General features: G+C 40.6%; 1 protein-coding gene and 1 pseudogene across 2 annotated transcripts; both read right to left on the bottom strand.

Moving 5' to 3' along the window:
• Positions 1-4776: 4776 nt before the first annotated feature.
• Positions 4777-10419, bottom strand: LOC138059526 (collagen triple helix repeat-containing protein 1-like). 2 transcript variants are annotated; one of them, XM_068905171.1, is made up of 4 exons: positions 10306-10419; positions 7864-8000; positions 6336-6608; positions 4777-5301 (listed from the first exon to the last, which is right to left on the bottom strand). In XM_068905171.1, exons 2-4 carry the CDS (start codon positions 7960-7962, stop codon positions 4948-4950), a joined length of 726 nt encoding a protein of 241 aa, XP_068761272.1. In that variant the 5' UTR covers positions 7963-8000; positions 10306-10419; the 3' UTR covers positions 4777-4947. The 2 variants fall into 2 exon arrangements, with proteins under 2 accessions (XP_068761272.1, XP_068761271.1); XM_068905170.1 differs by having other exon boundaries at positions 10265-10351.
• A 3607-nt stretch (positions 10420-14026) lies between these two features.
• LOC138059656 (collagen triple helix repeat-containing protein 1-like) overlaps positions 14027-15000 on the bottom strand; it is an 11157-nt pseudogene continuing 10183 nt past the window's right edge.

Raw genomic sequence — 15000 nt, 5'->3', positions numbered from 1 at the left:
GAGACAGAAGGGTCAATATGAAAGAATATGCTGACAGAACCCGCAATGCGGAAAAAAGCGGTTTGGTGGCCGGTGACAGTGAATAAACAAGTGGACCCGCACCCCTTTTGAGAGTCAACCTTATGAAATGACTGACAAGTGTGGCAAGAGTAGCATGAAGTAACCCAGTATAAGAGAAATAGTACACACGCGAAGCTCTACCATGAAAGGGATGAACAATTAAGTATTGCTTCGCGAGAAGAGCAACCAGTACTTCAAGGGACGGAAGTTGAAGATCTCCCAGCTGATCAAGAAGATACGCGACAAGGGGAGGAAGACTGTCCCGAGCTGGGTATGGAGGATACCATACTTATATTGAACATTGATTCTTTTTGGAACTTATAGGTATATAGGTATAAGCTATTTGCATAATCTGATTCATCTGGTTCAATCTGTGCACTGAATTCTACACTTACTTTCAAATCAACATGATTACTTCGAGTCCGTGACAGAGCTATTGTTGAAAAGAACAAAGAACACTCGAGCTCTCGTTCTCTTGATCAGCGGTCGGAAATAGAGACAAATTCCAAGAAAAGGCCATGTTTGACTGGGTGTTGAAAAACGGTTTGATTTCTTTTAAAATGTAATAGTCAAATACGTACCGGCGGCAACATTTCCTAAATTGACACTATGTTCTATAAAGCCTCATACTGAGCTTCCTTTTCATGTAAGAGTTCAGATTTCCCTAACCTTTTGAGAGCGTAGTCCAATGCGTTATGGAAGTGATCTACTTTAGAGGAAGAAACCTCATTTCTTAAAGTTTGAATTTCCACGTGTGGTCTAAAGACTTTTCACGCCATCGCAGTTATTCAATCGGAACCAGAGTTTTCCGGTTCGGGGTTTTGATTATTCCAGAGCCTCTCGCACCCTTTCCGCTGAACAAGGGTAACGGAGGCTCTGGGTACTGGATTGAACAAAGAAGTGAAGAATAATTCTTAATTAGGGTCCCTCCGTTGGGAGGACGACAAGTAGTTAATTAATATTCCAGTAAGCAATGATAGTTTTTGACCATACAACAAGTGCGCAATTCGTAGTGGTTTATCATCATTGCATTCACTGTATACTATATAATGTGCAACTCAGTAGTTTTAATTCGCCGTAAAATCTTTCTTTGGATTTGTGATGTCTGTTGTTAGAAAAGTTCTAAAAAGTAGATAAATGTAAACCTTCGAGACACCTATTTTCAGGCCGACAATTTTATACATTTGTGAGAAGCTTAAATATTTACGCCTGAGGTCTGAGGAATCCCAATTCAATATCGCCAGCCATTCCGTAAACGCCTTCTCTGTACTATAAATTAGTCCGGCTACGGCATCCTTTGTGTGGATATACATTAAAGGCATGGATCTCTTGTAAAAGATATGTATCCCACAACAAAACCTGAGTTCAGCTTAAGCTGTCCCAAAACCGACCGGATTAGAAGGCACAAAAGTTCTTATCAGACCCAAAAGCTTGTCATCCTTGGCCCAATTGGTAATAATGTAGCTTCAGTATTACTTTTTTGGCAGTTCTGTCGACTCAAACAAAAACCTGAGGGCAATACCTGTGAAAGGCATCGACCAACCGGCTCGAAGGGGCTAGTTGATGTCCGTAGTAGAGTCTTTATTCTACAGCACATGGCAGATGGCAAAACTTCATTGCTATCAAGAAATGTTGCAGTGAAGTGAGCAAAGAAGCTTGAAATGAAAATCCTAGACTACGGCCAGTCTCTTTTTCACCGCTGAGTTAGTCGAGCGCTTGGAGAATACAGGCAGGAGAAAGAAATGGCCGCGCGAAATCTGGATTCTAGTCGGTCACGTGCACAATTGTTTAATAAATATTTCCCCCTGATCCGTCACGTAACCTTTCGTGGTCTAGTGGTGAGAGAGTCAATGTCCGCGCTGTTGTCCCGGCTTTTGTGGACGCCAGCTGTCAAATCACCGCTCAATATCCCCGGTCAAACAGACATTTTGTTGATTTCCCCTCCCCCCGGGGCAAAATAGCCGTTAAATACGCACTGTGGTGTTAAGTTCAGTTTGATTGGATTAGTATTTTCATGCTAAAGTAAGAGAAAAAAATGGTCAGCTCCAAACTTGCACAGAGGAGAATGAGGCTAGCCAGCGCTGGTCATGCTCAACGCCATCCTGAGCTCATCCTTCACCTCCTTGTACTTTGATCATGAGAGTCCACGCATGGACACAGGAGCAGAGAGAGACCGAGATTAACCTTTGTTGACAGCCTGCGATTAGACACAGGGTTGAAACGGGAGACGAAGGAGATAGCAGTGACGATGGCTGACAGAGTCCTTTGGAGAGCACTTGTCCATGACTCCTGGGAATACTACCCGCCCTTAAATAACTATTACAGTAACGGGAAATAGTATTCATTAGGCGGTTTTGACGTTACGTCATCACTGACATGCTGGTGGACGAGAACAAAAGATCTCTCATTGGTTGCGATCACACTTGAGAGAACCACAGTGAGTGGAAAGAATCCAGTAAATCAACGAAGTGAAGCATTGTTGCTCTAGCCGGTGGAACTTGGAGTTCAAAGTCAATCAAAATCAGTACCTGCATGGCCATGAAAGAGAGTAAGCCTGCTTTACTAACTGCTTAATTAACTTAATCTTTAACCTAAGTAATTGTAACCGTGTACAACTAATTATTAATAAATAAGAGTTAAAAGGGGTAACTGCTCGTTGTTGCGTGCCTTATTTCGTTTATCTCTTGGTTATTCTAGCGCCGAAGCAGCTAGGATCGAAACGCACCAATCACAGCTGCTGAAAACCAACCAATCACAGCGGAGCATCCTGTTTAAAAGGTGACGCGTAACCATTCGACATCATCCCCTTATGAAGACTAGCAGTATGCAGTCGAAAGTCGCGATCTACATCACAACTAACAACATCGTGAAACAAACGAGAATACTTTATTATTATTGTACTTCACCACGATGAATAACAGCAACCTTTTTTACGACAATAAAAGGGTTCATATTTCACCATTGTTTTGTACTTTAATTTTTGCCCCGAACACTTGTTGGGGGGGGGGGGGGGAACCATGTGTTCCAATTGTCAGAATTTTCACAACTGTTCCGTGTTTAAGTATTCCGGCGTTCCGTATTTAAGTATTCCAGCGTTCCGTATTTAAGTATTCCAGCGTTCCGTGTTTAAGCATTCCACCGTTCCAGCATTCCGTGTTTAAGTACTAGCAGTGTTGGATGGGCAGATTTCTCCAATTAATCGGTCACTGATCATGTTGTATGCAACTCCTCTTTCTTTGACAACACGTGAATGCTTTATGTTCAATAACAGAAAAATTATTATCATATATATTTTCCCGGATTCACGACTGCTTAACCCCTCTTTTTTTGAGTAGTTGATTTGTTTCTTGTGGGTCGATAAAACTTCCCGCTGTCCTCAAATGAGCTCTCTTAATTTTTTTAAACCATCAAAGATCATCCAGTGCTCACAATACGTCAGAAGTGAGACAATACAAATTAATCAAGGAGAACTTTTTTGGCAAACGTAAGTGATGGCGATATGTAGCCCATTAAAAGTAACTTGAGTTCCATGGAATAGTATACGCTGTAAATGCCAATGATGGCCTCCCATGACATTTAATTTCATCAATTTATCATTGCGTGTCTTTCACTCACTTCGACTCTCTCCTCTTCCCAGTCATTTTTGTTGCTTTAAAAACCTTTCCCCTAAAACATTTGTTGTCATTTTGAAGTCCGGATCGAAACGGCTTCTGCAATTATCAGCGGGCTGTAAGAAGATGAAACAAGGGTTCCCCTGAATGTTAATATTTTCCTTTCAAATTTTCTTTGAGAATGCGAAATGACGAAACCTGATTGTATCTCAAAAATCAGGGAAAGTCAACTAGTTAACTTTCGAGATACATGCTCACCAAACGGAAAGAGTTTTATTTCCGGTTTTCGCCAGTATTCGCGGGTCATTTTGGGATCTATTCCCCGCGTGGTTAGAAGACTCTTCGTTGAAGTTTGTCGAGGACGGAGCAAGGAGGGAGAATGATGGATTCAATATACTTTCAAGATCGCAATTTTTGCGAAGAGCTTTCCCTTTGACTGAAATAAATGTAAATATTTGCAGTGTGAGTTATACATGAAAGGAAGAAGTGATCCTCGACCTTATCAGTTTTCTCTTACAGATATCGGAAAAATTCCGGTGGCTTCAATGGCATCCCGTTATTTACCGGTCTCAGCCTTCGGCCTCGGGGAATGAGGTAAGGGAATATTATATCCTCATTCATGGGCTTCTTCCAATGATAATTTTTTTCGATGTACGTTTAGCGTGTGATCATACCGCGCGGCCGTTTTAAGAAAGAAGCATTAATTAAAAGCAAGGTGAACACACCATAACACCAGTCCGGTGTGGCCAACACATCACGCATGTCCATGGCTACCAATCAACCGGGTGAAATGTCTGTGCGCATGCGTGATGTGTTGGCCACACCGGGTTGGTTTTATGGTGCGTTTTCCTTGCGTTCGATGATTTTTTTAAAAGAAAAACACCTGATTGGTCAGTTGTAATGACGTGGTGAAATTTAAGACTTGGCGGCTTTGCTGTTCTCCGTGATCTGGCAAAATGGCGTCTGTGGTGGGTATCACGTTTGCGTTTCAAATTTCACTTTGAATACAATGGGAAAAGTTCTCTTGACTGCATATTGTGAAAAAGACTGTAGAAAAACACATACAGGTAGTCAAGATAACAAGAATCGTACTCAGAGGCAGGCATTGGTCATGTTTAAACTTTTATTCCCAATCAACAGAATGTTATTACAATCAAAAGAAGCCCCAATGAAGCAAAGTCACCATTATCCACATTAATGTATACGTAATTCCCTATATAAGTGACTTATGTCTCTTTAAAGAGCTTTTGCTGGACTGAAGCTTTTATGTCGTTATCTAAGCTTGAGGTTTAGGAATTTCCTCTACAAAGATCCGGGACACTGAATTCCAACCTGTGTGGGCATTAGCATTTCCATATCTAGGACAATTGCCGACCCAGAATCCCACGCGCACCCTTCCCTTGTGAATGTTGTTGCAGTGCCCTTCAATATGGCGGACGCGATGAGGATCTTGAGATTTTGCCCCGCCTAAGTGCACAACACCATCAATAGGGAGGGGAGCCGAGCATTCAGCATCGTTGAAGGTGAAGTACCAGCGTTTACAGCACCTCGTGCAGTCTACAACTCGAAGAGTACCAGTCCAGGCCACATGAAGAGCTGTATCAGAGAAGTTCTTGGTGAACACGCAATCCTGTGTAATAAAAATCGTCTTATATTAAACATATGAAAGACCATAAAAGTAGAGATGAGTCAGTAATTATTATTATTATTATTATTATTATTATTATTATTATTATTATTATTATTATTATTATTATTATTATTATTATTATTATTATTATTATTATTTCATAGTCATACTGCTCAGCTTAAGTTTTTTACAGCTGGTAAAATTGTGGTGTCGGGCAACAACAAGTTGCCAATGAACACCAAATTGTTTCTTTTCCCTGTCCTTTACATTTCCAATACTTTTCTTAGTATCCTTGCTGATCCCAGCAATGCAGACTTCTGGATTAAGGTAATTGATGTGTCTACCCCTATGCCCTTTAAGTTGCCCTTCAGTCGCAATGGCACTGTTCCTAAAGCCCCCAATACAATTGGTACGACTTTGGTTTTGACTTCCCACATTCTCCTCAATTCTCTGGCCAGATTTTGATACTTTTCAACCTTCTCTGCCTCCTTTTCTTTTGCTCCTCTGTCTTCTGGAATTGCCACGTCTATTATATGACACCTTTTCTTGCTTTTGTCAACAAGCACTAGATCTGGCCTCCTAGCCTCGATATTATTATTATTATAGTTGTTATTATTATATTATGATTATTACTTGCACTAATTTAATCATGCAAACTAATAGGAAAAACCGAAAGCTCAAAAAATTTAAAACGTTGATCACTAAATGAACCCTCAAGAGTAAGTTTTAGCAAAAACACATCCATGTAAATTTTAAGCAAGGTGAATTAAAGATTTGAATTTGAATTGTTTTCCTTTTTTTCTGTGTCAAATGCTCAATTCTTCGATGTATCCAACATTTTTTTAAATTCAATTCAAGAAATTAAAGTCTCCTAAGCAGATTAACACATCTGTTTCCTTCACGAGAAATGTCCTCTTCAAGGAAATGACGTGGACATATTTTTTGCACATTGAAACTGAACTTTCTTGAGCGACTATTTACCAACGATATGAACCTGTCTTCTCTATTGTCAAAAAAAAAGATCTGTTCCTCACCTTAATCAGGCCATTATCTTTGCCCTCGTGAATGTTTTTCCAGGCGCACTCCTTCCAGTTCTTCAAAGCCATCACACCTGCAGTTCCACTTGTCCCAGTCTCTCCCCGTTCTCCTTTTTGGCCGGGAGGACCCTGGACACCAGCCGCTCCTGTTCGACCCTGATCCCTTTTCGGTCCGTCACGGCCGTCTCGTCCATCGCGGCCGGGGAATCCTGGGGACCCAGGCTTGCCATGCATGCCGGGAATACCACAACGGCAAATCGACGAGGATTGCTGAAAGACACAGGTATCGCAATCTGTCTGTTAATTGATTACGGTTAACTTAACGTTATTGCTGAAGAAACTTTTTCATACGTGTAAACAATTCTACAGATTGAAATATGTTCTGGAGGAATTTACTTTCCCCCTTATTCTCATAAAACACTTACTTGTCAATTCTAAAGTTTGATTTTTACCTAATTTTTGATGTTTCGTTTTTGTCGGCAGGAGCAAAGCGATAGAGGATAGAATATATTATTACCCGGGTAGAATGTGTCCGCATACAGGTTCAAGAAATTGAATTTTTTTCGTATAATTCTAAAATGTCGAAACAATAGCTCAAAATATCGATTCTTTAAAAAAGTATAAAAGGCCAAGAGGGAGATTAAATGAACCAAATTATAGAGCTCACAAACAGATGCCCGTTTTTCGAACTGGATTGTGGTCCTCTGTCCAGTCGGCTTAGGGCAACTATATTGTTCGAAAAGTATTTTAGCCCAAAAGTTTCAGATAATCTATAAGGTGATTGTATAAACCTTACAATGCACAAGTATGGGTTATGGTAGTCCTGTTCCAGGACTTCCTTTTACCCCGCCAATTAGATGGGTCTGGAACCCATGCGGGAAAAGAGAGGGTCCTGTATTACTTGCAGGCATATGCTCGGAATGACGCCATTTTTGGCCTAAAACTGGGGGAAAAACCATATTAGGAAAAACATTTCTTATTTGGGCGTAGTTTATTCGGAGTGCTTTTATACGGGAAACATGGCGGATAATGTGAAAGGAAATCATGATGCCAAGTTTCTGGAGGCAATTTATTTCGCATTTAAGAAATGCCACTTTAACTTTGTGCTAAGGCGGAACAATTTCAAGCTATTCATGCGGTCGTTACCGGAAATGATGTTTTTGTTAAAGCAGCAACATAATTTGGTAAATCTGCTCGCTACAATGTTGTTGCTTTAATAGGTTTTTGTGATTTTCTTCGATCCGAGAGCGATATTAATTGTAAATCAGTGCTTCTTATCGTGAGTTCCTACCTTGGAAGATCAGATGGATGACATATAATAGTATGGAATATAAACTGTGCTTGTCTTAGGAGTTTAGACCCACCATTTTTTTTTTTCAAAATCGAGGACATTTTGTTTGGATATTACCCCAATTAAAAAATAAATAAAAGTAAATACTCTTTTTCTTTGGCTATCTCAGTTTTATCAGGAATAATACACAAACAGCGGTGACAAATAGAGTAATTGCCATGAGTATTTGCTTACGTTGTCATTGCAAGACGGGCCACCAGTATTGCCATCCTCTGCTGCAAAACAATTATACGGAAGTGACATCAAAAGAAGCGCCAGTAAGATCGAAGACATTTTGATGAGAATAGAGGTTTCGTCTTCTCTCTGATATTCTATAGAAAAAGGTAAAATTGAAGTAAGGTCCGCATAGACGTTTCGCATCACCCGCATCTGCAATGGTAGCCATAATTTCAATTTTTTTTTTTTCCTTTGAGAGTATAGATATACTATTGTTATACAGAAATATTTTTCCACGCGTCATTTCATGTCAATCCGCAATTCGATTATATGAAAATATTCTCAAAATCATTTCATTCATTCACCTCTAATGCAAGTGACCAGCTCACAGCTGGTTGAGGATATTTCACTGAGTTGGCAGAGCAAGTGCAGTCCAATCGCACGGTCATGGAATAGAACTGATATTCATCCCGTTCAAGGCCTAGATTTTTTCATGCTTGCTTGCAACTGCTTAAGCTTCTTATCTAACTTTAACTTTTTAAGGGGAAAATGATGTCAAACACTTACAAGTTTAAGAGTGAAATGCGTGTGTACGCGGCTGCATTAAATATGTAGCACGGGAGTTTCGGGCTTTCAGACTCGTGTTTTGCACATATGATAAGCTGCATTCAGTAAGCTAGTGAGTAAATGACGTCACTTTTCCCTGGCTCCAACCCTCTGAGGTCCAGTCGGTCAGTTTTGAACGTGAGTAATGATGGACTGTCAAATCCAAAACTTACACTCGAAGTATACAGCCTTTGGATTAAAATCAAAGCTCAAAAGTTTGTCAGTCCGGTGTAACACATGTACAGTTACGCAAACACACTTTCAAAATCTGAGGGAAAAAGGAAGACTAGCGATTTTTTTTTTCTTTTTTTATCATAGTAGCGCTTTAAAGTAGTTGCAAGTAAGCTTGAATAATCCAGGCCTTGAACTGGATTCGATCTCATGACCGCGGGACTGCGCTGCACTTGCTCTTCCAACTGAAATATGCCGCCAGCTGGGAGCTGGTCAATCGCATCGCAGGTACAAAAGGGTTTGAGTTACGTCTGCCTGCGCAGGGTGCATTTTCACACTTAGTCTACAATTTACTCCCAGTCTGCATTTACCACTGAGCGTCTAACCAGCTTCAAGGATTTCTTGTGGCATATAGTGTTAATTAGCCTATCACAGGCTTTCAAATGTGGGTAATTTTTTTTATCTGCTAAGTAAGCTATAGCTATGAGAAAGATGTATGGAAGAAAAAAGACAGACAGCCTTTATTTTAGTACGATAAAAGTTTTAAAGCTCTGCAGCTTGTGGGATAGTGCAGATAAAAACTAAATATCTAAAACAAAACAAAAAATGAACACTATATAAGCTATATACAATAAAATAAATGTTAAAAACTCTGGCTAAAACTATTTACATCAAACAGTGAATCTTAAATTAATTTAAAAAGCGATATGCATGCCCTTTATATCAAACCGATAACTTTTTTTCAATCCAGCTAAAATCTGTGCTTCTAAAATTTCAATATACGTAGATTTCCTGAAATGTGGTAACTTCTAAAATTTGCAGTCGACACAGAAGTCTCCATAAATGTCAATTCTTTGAAAAGGTCACAAGATTGAAGTGTCTTTGCCAGACACTTGTAGTTCTTGTCCGCAAAGTCTTGTATGTTACGTACGATAGCATTCCACAATGCGAAGGGAACAATCTCTCTCTAACACTGAAAGAATACGATGTTTTTCGACAGAAAGTCTTTTTTACTATATAGATTAGATAGACAGTAAAAGTTTACTTTTATTAAACTTATCACCACTTCAGGTATTACAATAATCCACATTGATCGATCGCGAGGAGTAAAAGGGAGACCAAAGCTCCTAAAACTCAACTTGAACAATGTGAACTTGAGTTGAGCTGCTGTGCAACAACTATGCACGTGCGGTGCGTGTGTTTGGTCAGGTATAACACGCATGCAGCAGGACACGGACACCACTGCATTCTGACGTAATGCGAGGCCTTTGCGGGTCCTTATTCTAGCAGCAACGCGCATGCACCGCTATTTTTAGATTAATTTTTTCAAGACGTGTGACTCTCACAAGAGCCTTGCCAGCTAGTCGTAAGCCTTACATACTAAATCATTATTTTTTTCCATTAGGTAAAATGATAAATGACAGTTTCGTTGATTATCCGGGCCCGTAAGAACTACCCACTTGATGATTCCTCTAATCAAATTTGGCTTCGCTTACGTTGCACAAACACTATCGATTCCTTGATCTGAAGCACTGAAACGACAAGCAAGGCTGTTCCGAGAAAAAGACGATGTTTTAACTGAGGTGGGTTAGAGCTGCTTAGGAACACTAAAAAACTAAGAGACATGAAACGTCATAATTACCTAGGGCTACCAGTGAGTGTGGGTCCCCTTAATTTGCGTACCTTCTTAATGTAACACGTCACTGTGGAAGACCCGGCACTGACGAACAACTCGGAAGAGTGAGTTGGGTTCAGCCTTTCCTAACCGATTAAAATAGATCAGTATGAAGTCCAATGCACCTCGGCCAAGAAACATCGGAGGACGAGAACGACTACAAGTACAAGTTATCCGTGCTGAGCATGCGCATAAGGTTTGGAGGCCGACATTTTTCGAAGTGCGCATGCTCAGAACGGAAAACGGTTACTCGTAGTCGTTCTCGTCCTCCGATATATGGTTCTTGGCCGAAGTGCATTGGACTTCATACTGATCTATTTTAATCGGTTAGGAAAGGCTGAACCCAACGCACTCTTCCGAGTTGCTCGTCAACGTCGGGTCTTCCACAGTGATTTGCTATATTGAGCCTGAGGTAGTCTCAGGTATGACGTTTTGTATCTCTTACTTCTAGGCAGCTCTAACCCATCTTATTTGAGTATTTGACGAGTTAGCGCCCTTGAGAGCAAAGTCCCGATGCTGACAAACAACTCATAAAAGTCAGGTAGGTTCAGTGAGTCTCATATCATAAAAATAGATCAGTATGAAGGAACAAGTATGGACTTCGGACGAGAAATGGTTCATAAGAAGCTCACGCACTTGACACCGAAGTAGATGTGCTACGAAAAAGAAAGGGAAATACCAAACTTCACCCCTTCAGTGCTCTGTAGGCACGTATTTTATAACGACGATATAGTGTAAAACGAATTTCTGTGTTTCGTGTTGTGATGGATTAAAAAAAAAAACGTTTTTGGCAATTAAAAGTAGATAGTGGGAGATATGTGGCATTTCAAAGTCCACGTTCATGGAAAAATAGACGCTGTAAATCCCGGAAAAGCTGTAAAAAGACGAAATAAAAGTTCCCGGCAATGGATAATTTTTAATTCAAAATTATATTGAGAATGAGAAATAACGGAAGGTGATCGTATCTCAAAAATCAGAATACGTGACCGAGTTAGTTTTTGAGATACCTATTTCCGGTCTACGCGATTTTAGCTCACATTTTTCCATTCTCGTTCCCAGATCCCATCGTTTCTCTTAGCCGGCGGAGCCTTCGCACGTGAAAGAAAAACGATGGGATCTGGGAACGAGAATGGCATTTTTCTTGCGGGCAATTTTTGGATCCATTCCCCGCGCGGTCAGAGAACTCTGTCTAGCCTCCTAAAAACTGCCTGCAGTTTGTCCACGACGGAACGAGGAGGAAGAATGCGTTCAATACCGGCTTGACGTCACAAACTGGTTTCATCGCAATTTTCAATATATCCCTTTGAAAAGAATAGGTTCACAATTAAGTAAGGTACCGACGGTCGTCCAGGTTAGTGTTGTCCTGAGAAGGACTGTTTGGTCAATGTCACCCTAAAAAATCCTTCTCAGGATCGGACTACACTTACCTGGACGATCGAGGCACTTCACTTAATTATGATATGACCCCTTACGAAAGAATACTTTGTAATGTCAACCCAGTATCAAATCCTTTCCAGAAGTTCAATAGAATCGCTTTCCGACTTCAGAGGTTCTATAAAAAGCGATTTCCATGGAAAGAGTTTATAAACCAATGATGTTTTGGACAGTTCTTAAGAATTACAGTGGCCAAAAGTTTCGCGTTATCGATATCGGTTCTCTCCGCCACAGTCCGAATTCCAGATTTTCAATTCCTCTTCATCATTAAAGAATTTGCCTTGCACCATTTCGGGACTGGAAGAAGGGAAAACGCAAACTATGGGTTTGTTAGCGGTCGGCTTAGAATCAACTCAAGTGTGTTAATAATTGACTAACGCTGTCATCTTTAACCGATAGGCGGCCAGGGAAATTTACTAATACACGAAAACTTTCTTTGAAAAGCTGACAAAGTAATAACTTTAAAACTCAGCTGATCGTCGATTGTGAGTTTCGAATTCATCTGTAATGTCAACTAAGCTCATTAATCGCCTTACCAACTAGGTCACTACTTGCCAGTTTTTGTTGTATCGGCATGCTGCGAACATATTGCCGGTCAAAAGTCAACTTTATCACACACTAGAAAAACATAAAGAAAGTCAAGACATCAAGAATCATATTCAGAGGCAGACATCTTTCAGGTTGATACTTCAGTGGATGTCTTCTCATCCTTCTTTTTATTCAGCCTAATTAATTAACAATTATTGGACGACGTTGAGCAAAGTATCGTGATTTGTCAGTGGCGAGCAGATCAGTTATTTGCTGAAGCCGAAGGCTGAGGCAAATAATTTGTCTGCGAGACACTGAGAAACCACGATATTTTGCGATAATCGAGTTCAATAATTGTTTTATCATTCGATAAATAGTTCTTTGCCATCAAAAAAGCAATCTGATACTCATGTTAATCATGCCATTATTATCTTTGTCATCGTTCAAGTCCAGGCGCATTCCTTCCAGTTCTTAAAAGCCATCACACTCTCTATCTCGTTCCCAGAGCAGCGATCGTTTTGGCTAGAGCCGCGGATCCTTTTGCCCCTTCACAGCAGTCACGGCCTGGTAACCCAGGGCATCCAGATCTTCCCTTTATTTCCGGAATGCCTCCATAGCGAAAGGAAGCAGGCCGTTTGTTTAAAAGAAGAAAAAGGGAAAATATATTAATTCCCTTACTAGTGAATGTTAAGGCTAAACTCTAATTATTTTTCAAAGCGAAAAAATCATGCAAAGTGAGTTTCACAAAAATGAAATAAAAAAGTAAGGTGACGCACTATAACAACAACCCAACACATAACGCATGCGCACTATCATTTTTCCCGGTCAATTGGCAACCATGGTGAGCTGTTTTGGCATCGTTAGACCTCATCAGCATTGCATAACTACCTTACCAGTCGGTTGACTTAGGCACGTGTTTAATTGGCAGCTCCTCATACAACAAATGTGGTAAGATGGGTTGGGAACAGCATAGCCGTTCTCCCACGGCAAGCGTGTGGGAAGGTGGATTACCAAAAGAGATCGGTGAGTCCCAAACAATCTTAGGTGAAAAAAAAAAACAAAAAAACAAGCTGACACACCATAACACCGGCCCGGTGTAGCCAACACATCACTCATGCGCACAACCATTTCACCCAGTGAATTGGCAACCATGGATCAATGTACTTTTAGAGAGTGGTTATACTGTAAGGCTGCGTTAAGAAAAAAAAACATTAAAAGAAAGATGAACTCACTATAACACCAACTTGGTATGGCCAACACATTACGCATGTCCCTGGCTACCGATTAAGTGAATGAAATGGTTGTGCACATGCGTAATGTGTTGGCCACACCGGGTTGGTGTTATGGCGGGTTTACCTTGCTTTTCATGTTTTTTTTAAAGAAAGACAACTGCTTGGTCAGTTGTAAGGACAAGTGAAATAAAAGACCTGGTAGCTTTGCTGTTCTGCATGATCTCACAAAATGGCCTCTGTGGTGGGTATCACGTTTGTGGACGAATTTCAAAACTTTGACTTTGAAAAGAATGGGGAAAGTTTTCTTGACTGCATATTGTGAAAAAGACTGTATACAAACAAATACAGTTAGTCAAGATAACAAAAACCGTAATCAACGGCAGGAATTGGTCATGTTTAAACTTTTATTCCCAATCAGCAAAATATTTATTACAATCAAAAGAAGCGCCAATAAAGCAAAGTCGCCATTATCCGCATTATGTGATTTATGTCCCTTTAAACAGCTTTTGCTGGACTGAAGATTATATTTCGTTATCTAAGCTTGAGGTTTAGAAACTTCCTCTGCAGAGATCCGGGACACTGCACCCCAACCTGTGTAGGCATCAGCATTTCCATATCCACGACAATTGCCGACCCAGAATCCCACGCGCACCCTTCCCTTGTGAATGTTGTTGCAGTGCCCTTCAATATGGCGGACGCGATGATGATCTTGAGATTTTGCCCCACCTAAGTACACAACTCCATGAATAGGGAGGGGAGCCGAACATTCAGCACCGTTGAAAGTGAAGTACCAGCGTTTACAGCAACCCGTGCAGCTAGCAACTCGAAGAGTACCAGTCCAGGCCAACAGAGACATGAACATTGCTTCACTACTGAAGACTTAGTAAAGACGAACTTGGAAAATGGTAAGGACATTGACCCAGCTTTGTTTAGAAAGCAGTTGTACATTGGGACGATGGCGTTTTGTCGGGGGTATGTGAGCATGCTTGGATGTAAAGGAAACTTGACTAATGACCAAAAGGCGAAGCTTAGGAGTATTCACATGGCTAACAAGTCCCGACCCATGAAAACCTTAATAGATTTCCAGAAGAGGTAGTATGGAACACCACCGAACATCATTGGCCAGCATGGAATTTGAAGATTCCATCAAGCGAGCATTGCAATCAGATGAATCAAATGAAGACATGTACGAGGAAAGATCTACGGCGGGCACATAAGATGGTGAACCTTCAGAAAGTGATCACGAGGCACAAGAAACCGTGGTATATCAAGATTGTAGGCAAAGAAGAGGCAGAGGGAACAGATATCAAGACATCATTGCATGTTTACGATGAGTTTGATGGCCGTTTTCTGACCTGTGCAAGTCCCAGGAGGGTGAGTGATCCAACATTTACTCTCGCAAGTTGAGCCAGGACGAGTGTCGTTGTAATTCCTGCTCTAATTAGATGCTATTATAAATTTATAGTATGGATAGGTAATTTTATTATAGATTTTTAGTCTAGTATTTTC

This window comes from Montipora capricornis, chromosome 8 (assembly GCF_036669925.1).
Source record: "Montipora capricornis isolate CH-2021 chromosome 8, ASM3666992v2, whole genome shotgun sequence".
Classification (NCBI taxonomy): Eukaryota; Metazoa; Cnidaria; class Anthozoa; order Scleractinia; family Acroporidae; genus Montipora; species Montipora capricornis.
This window is presented reverse-complemented; position numbering and strand designations above follow the sequence as displayed.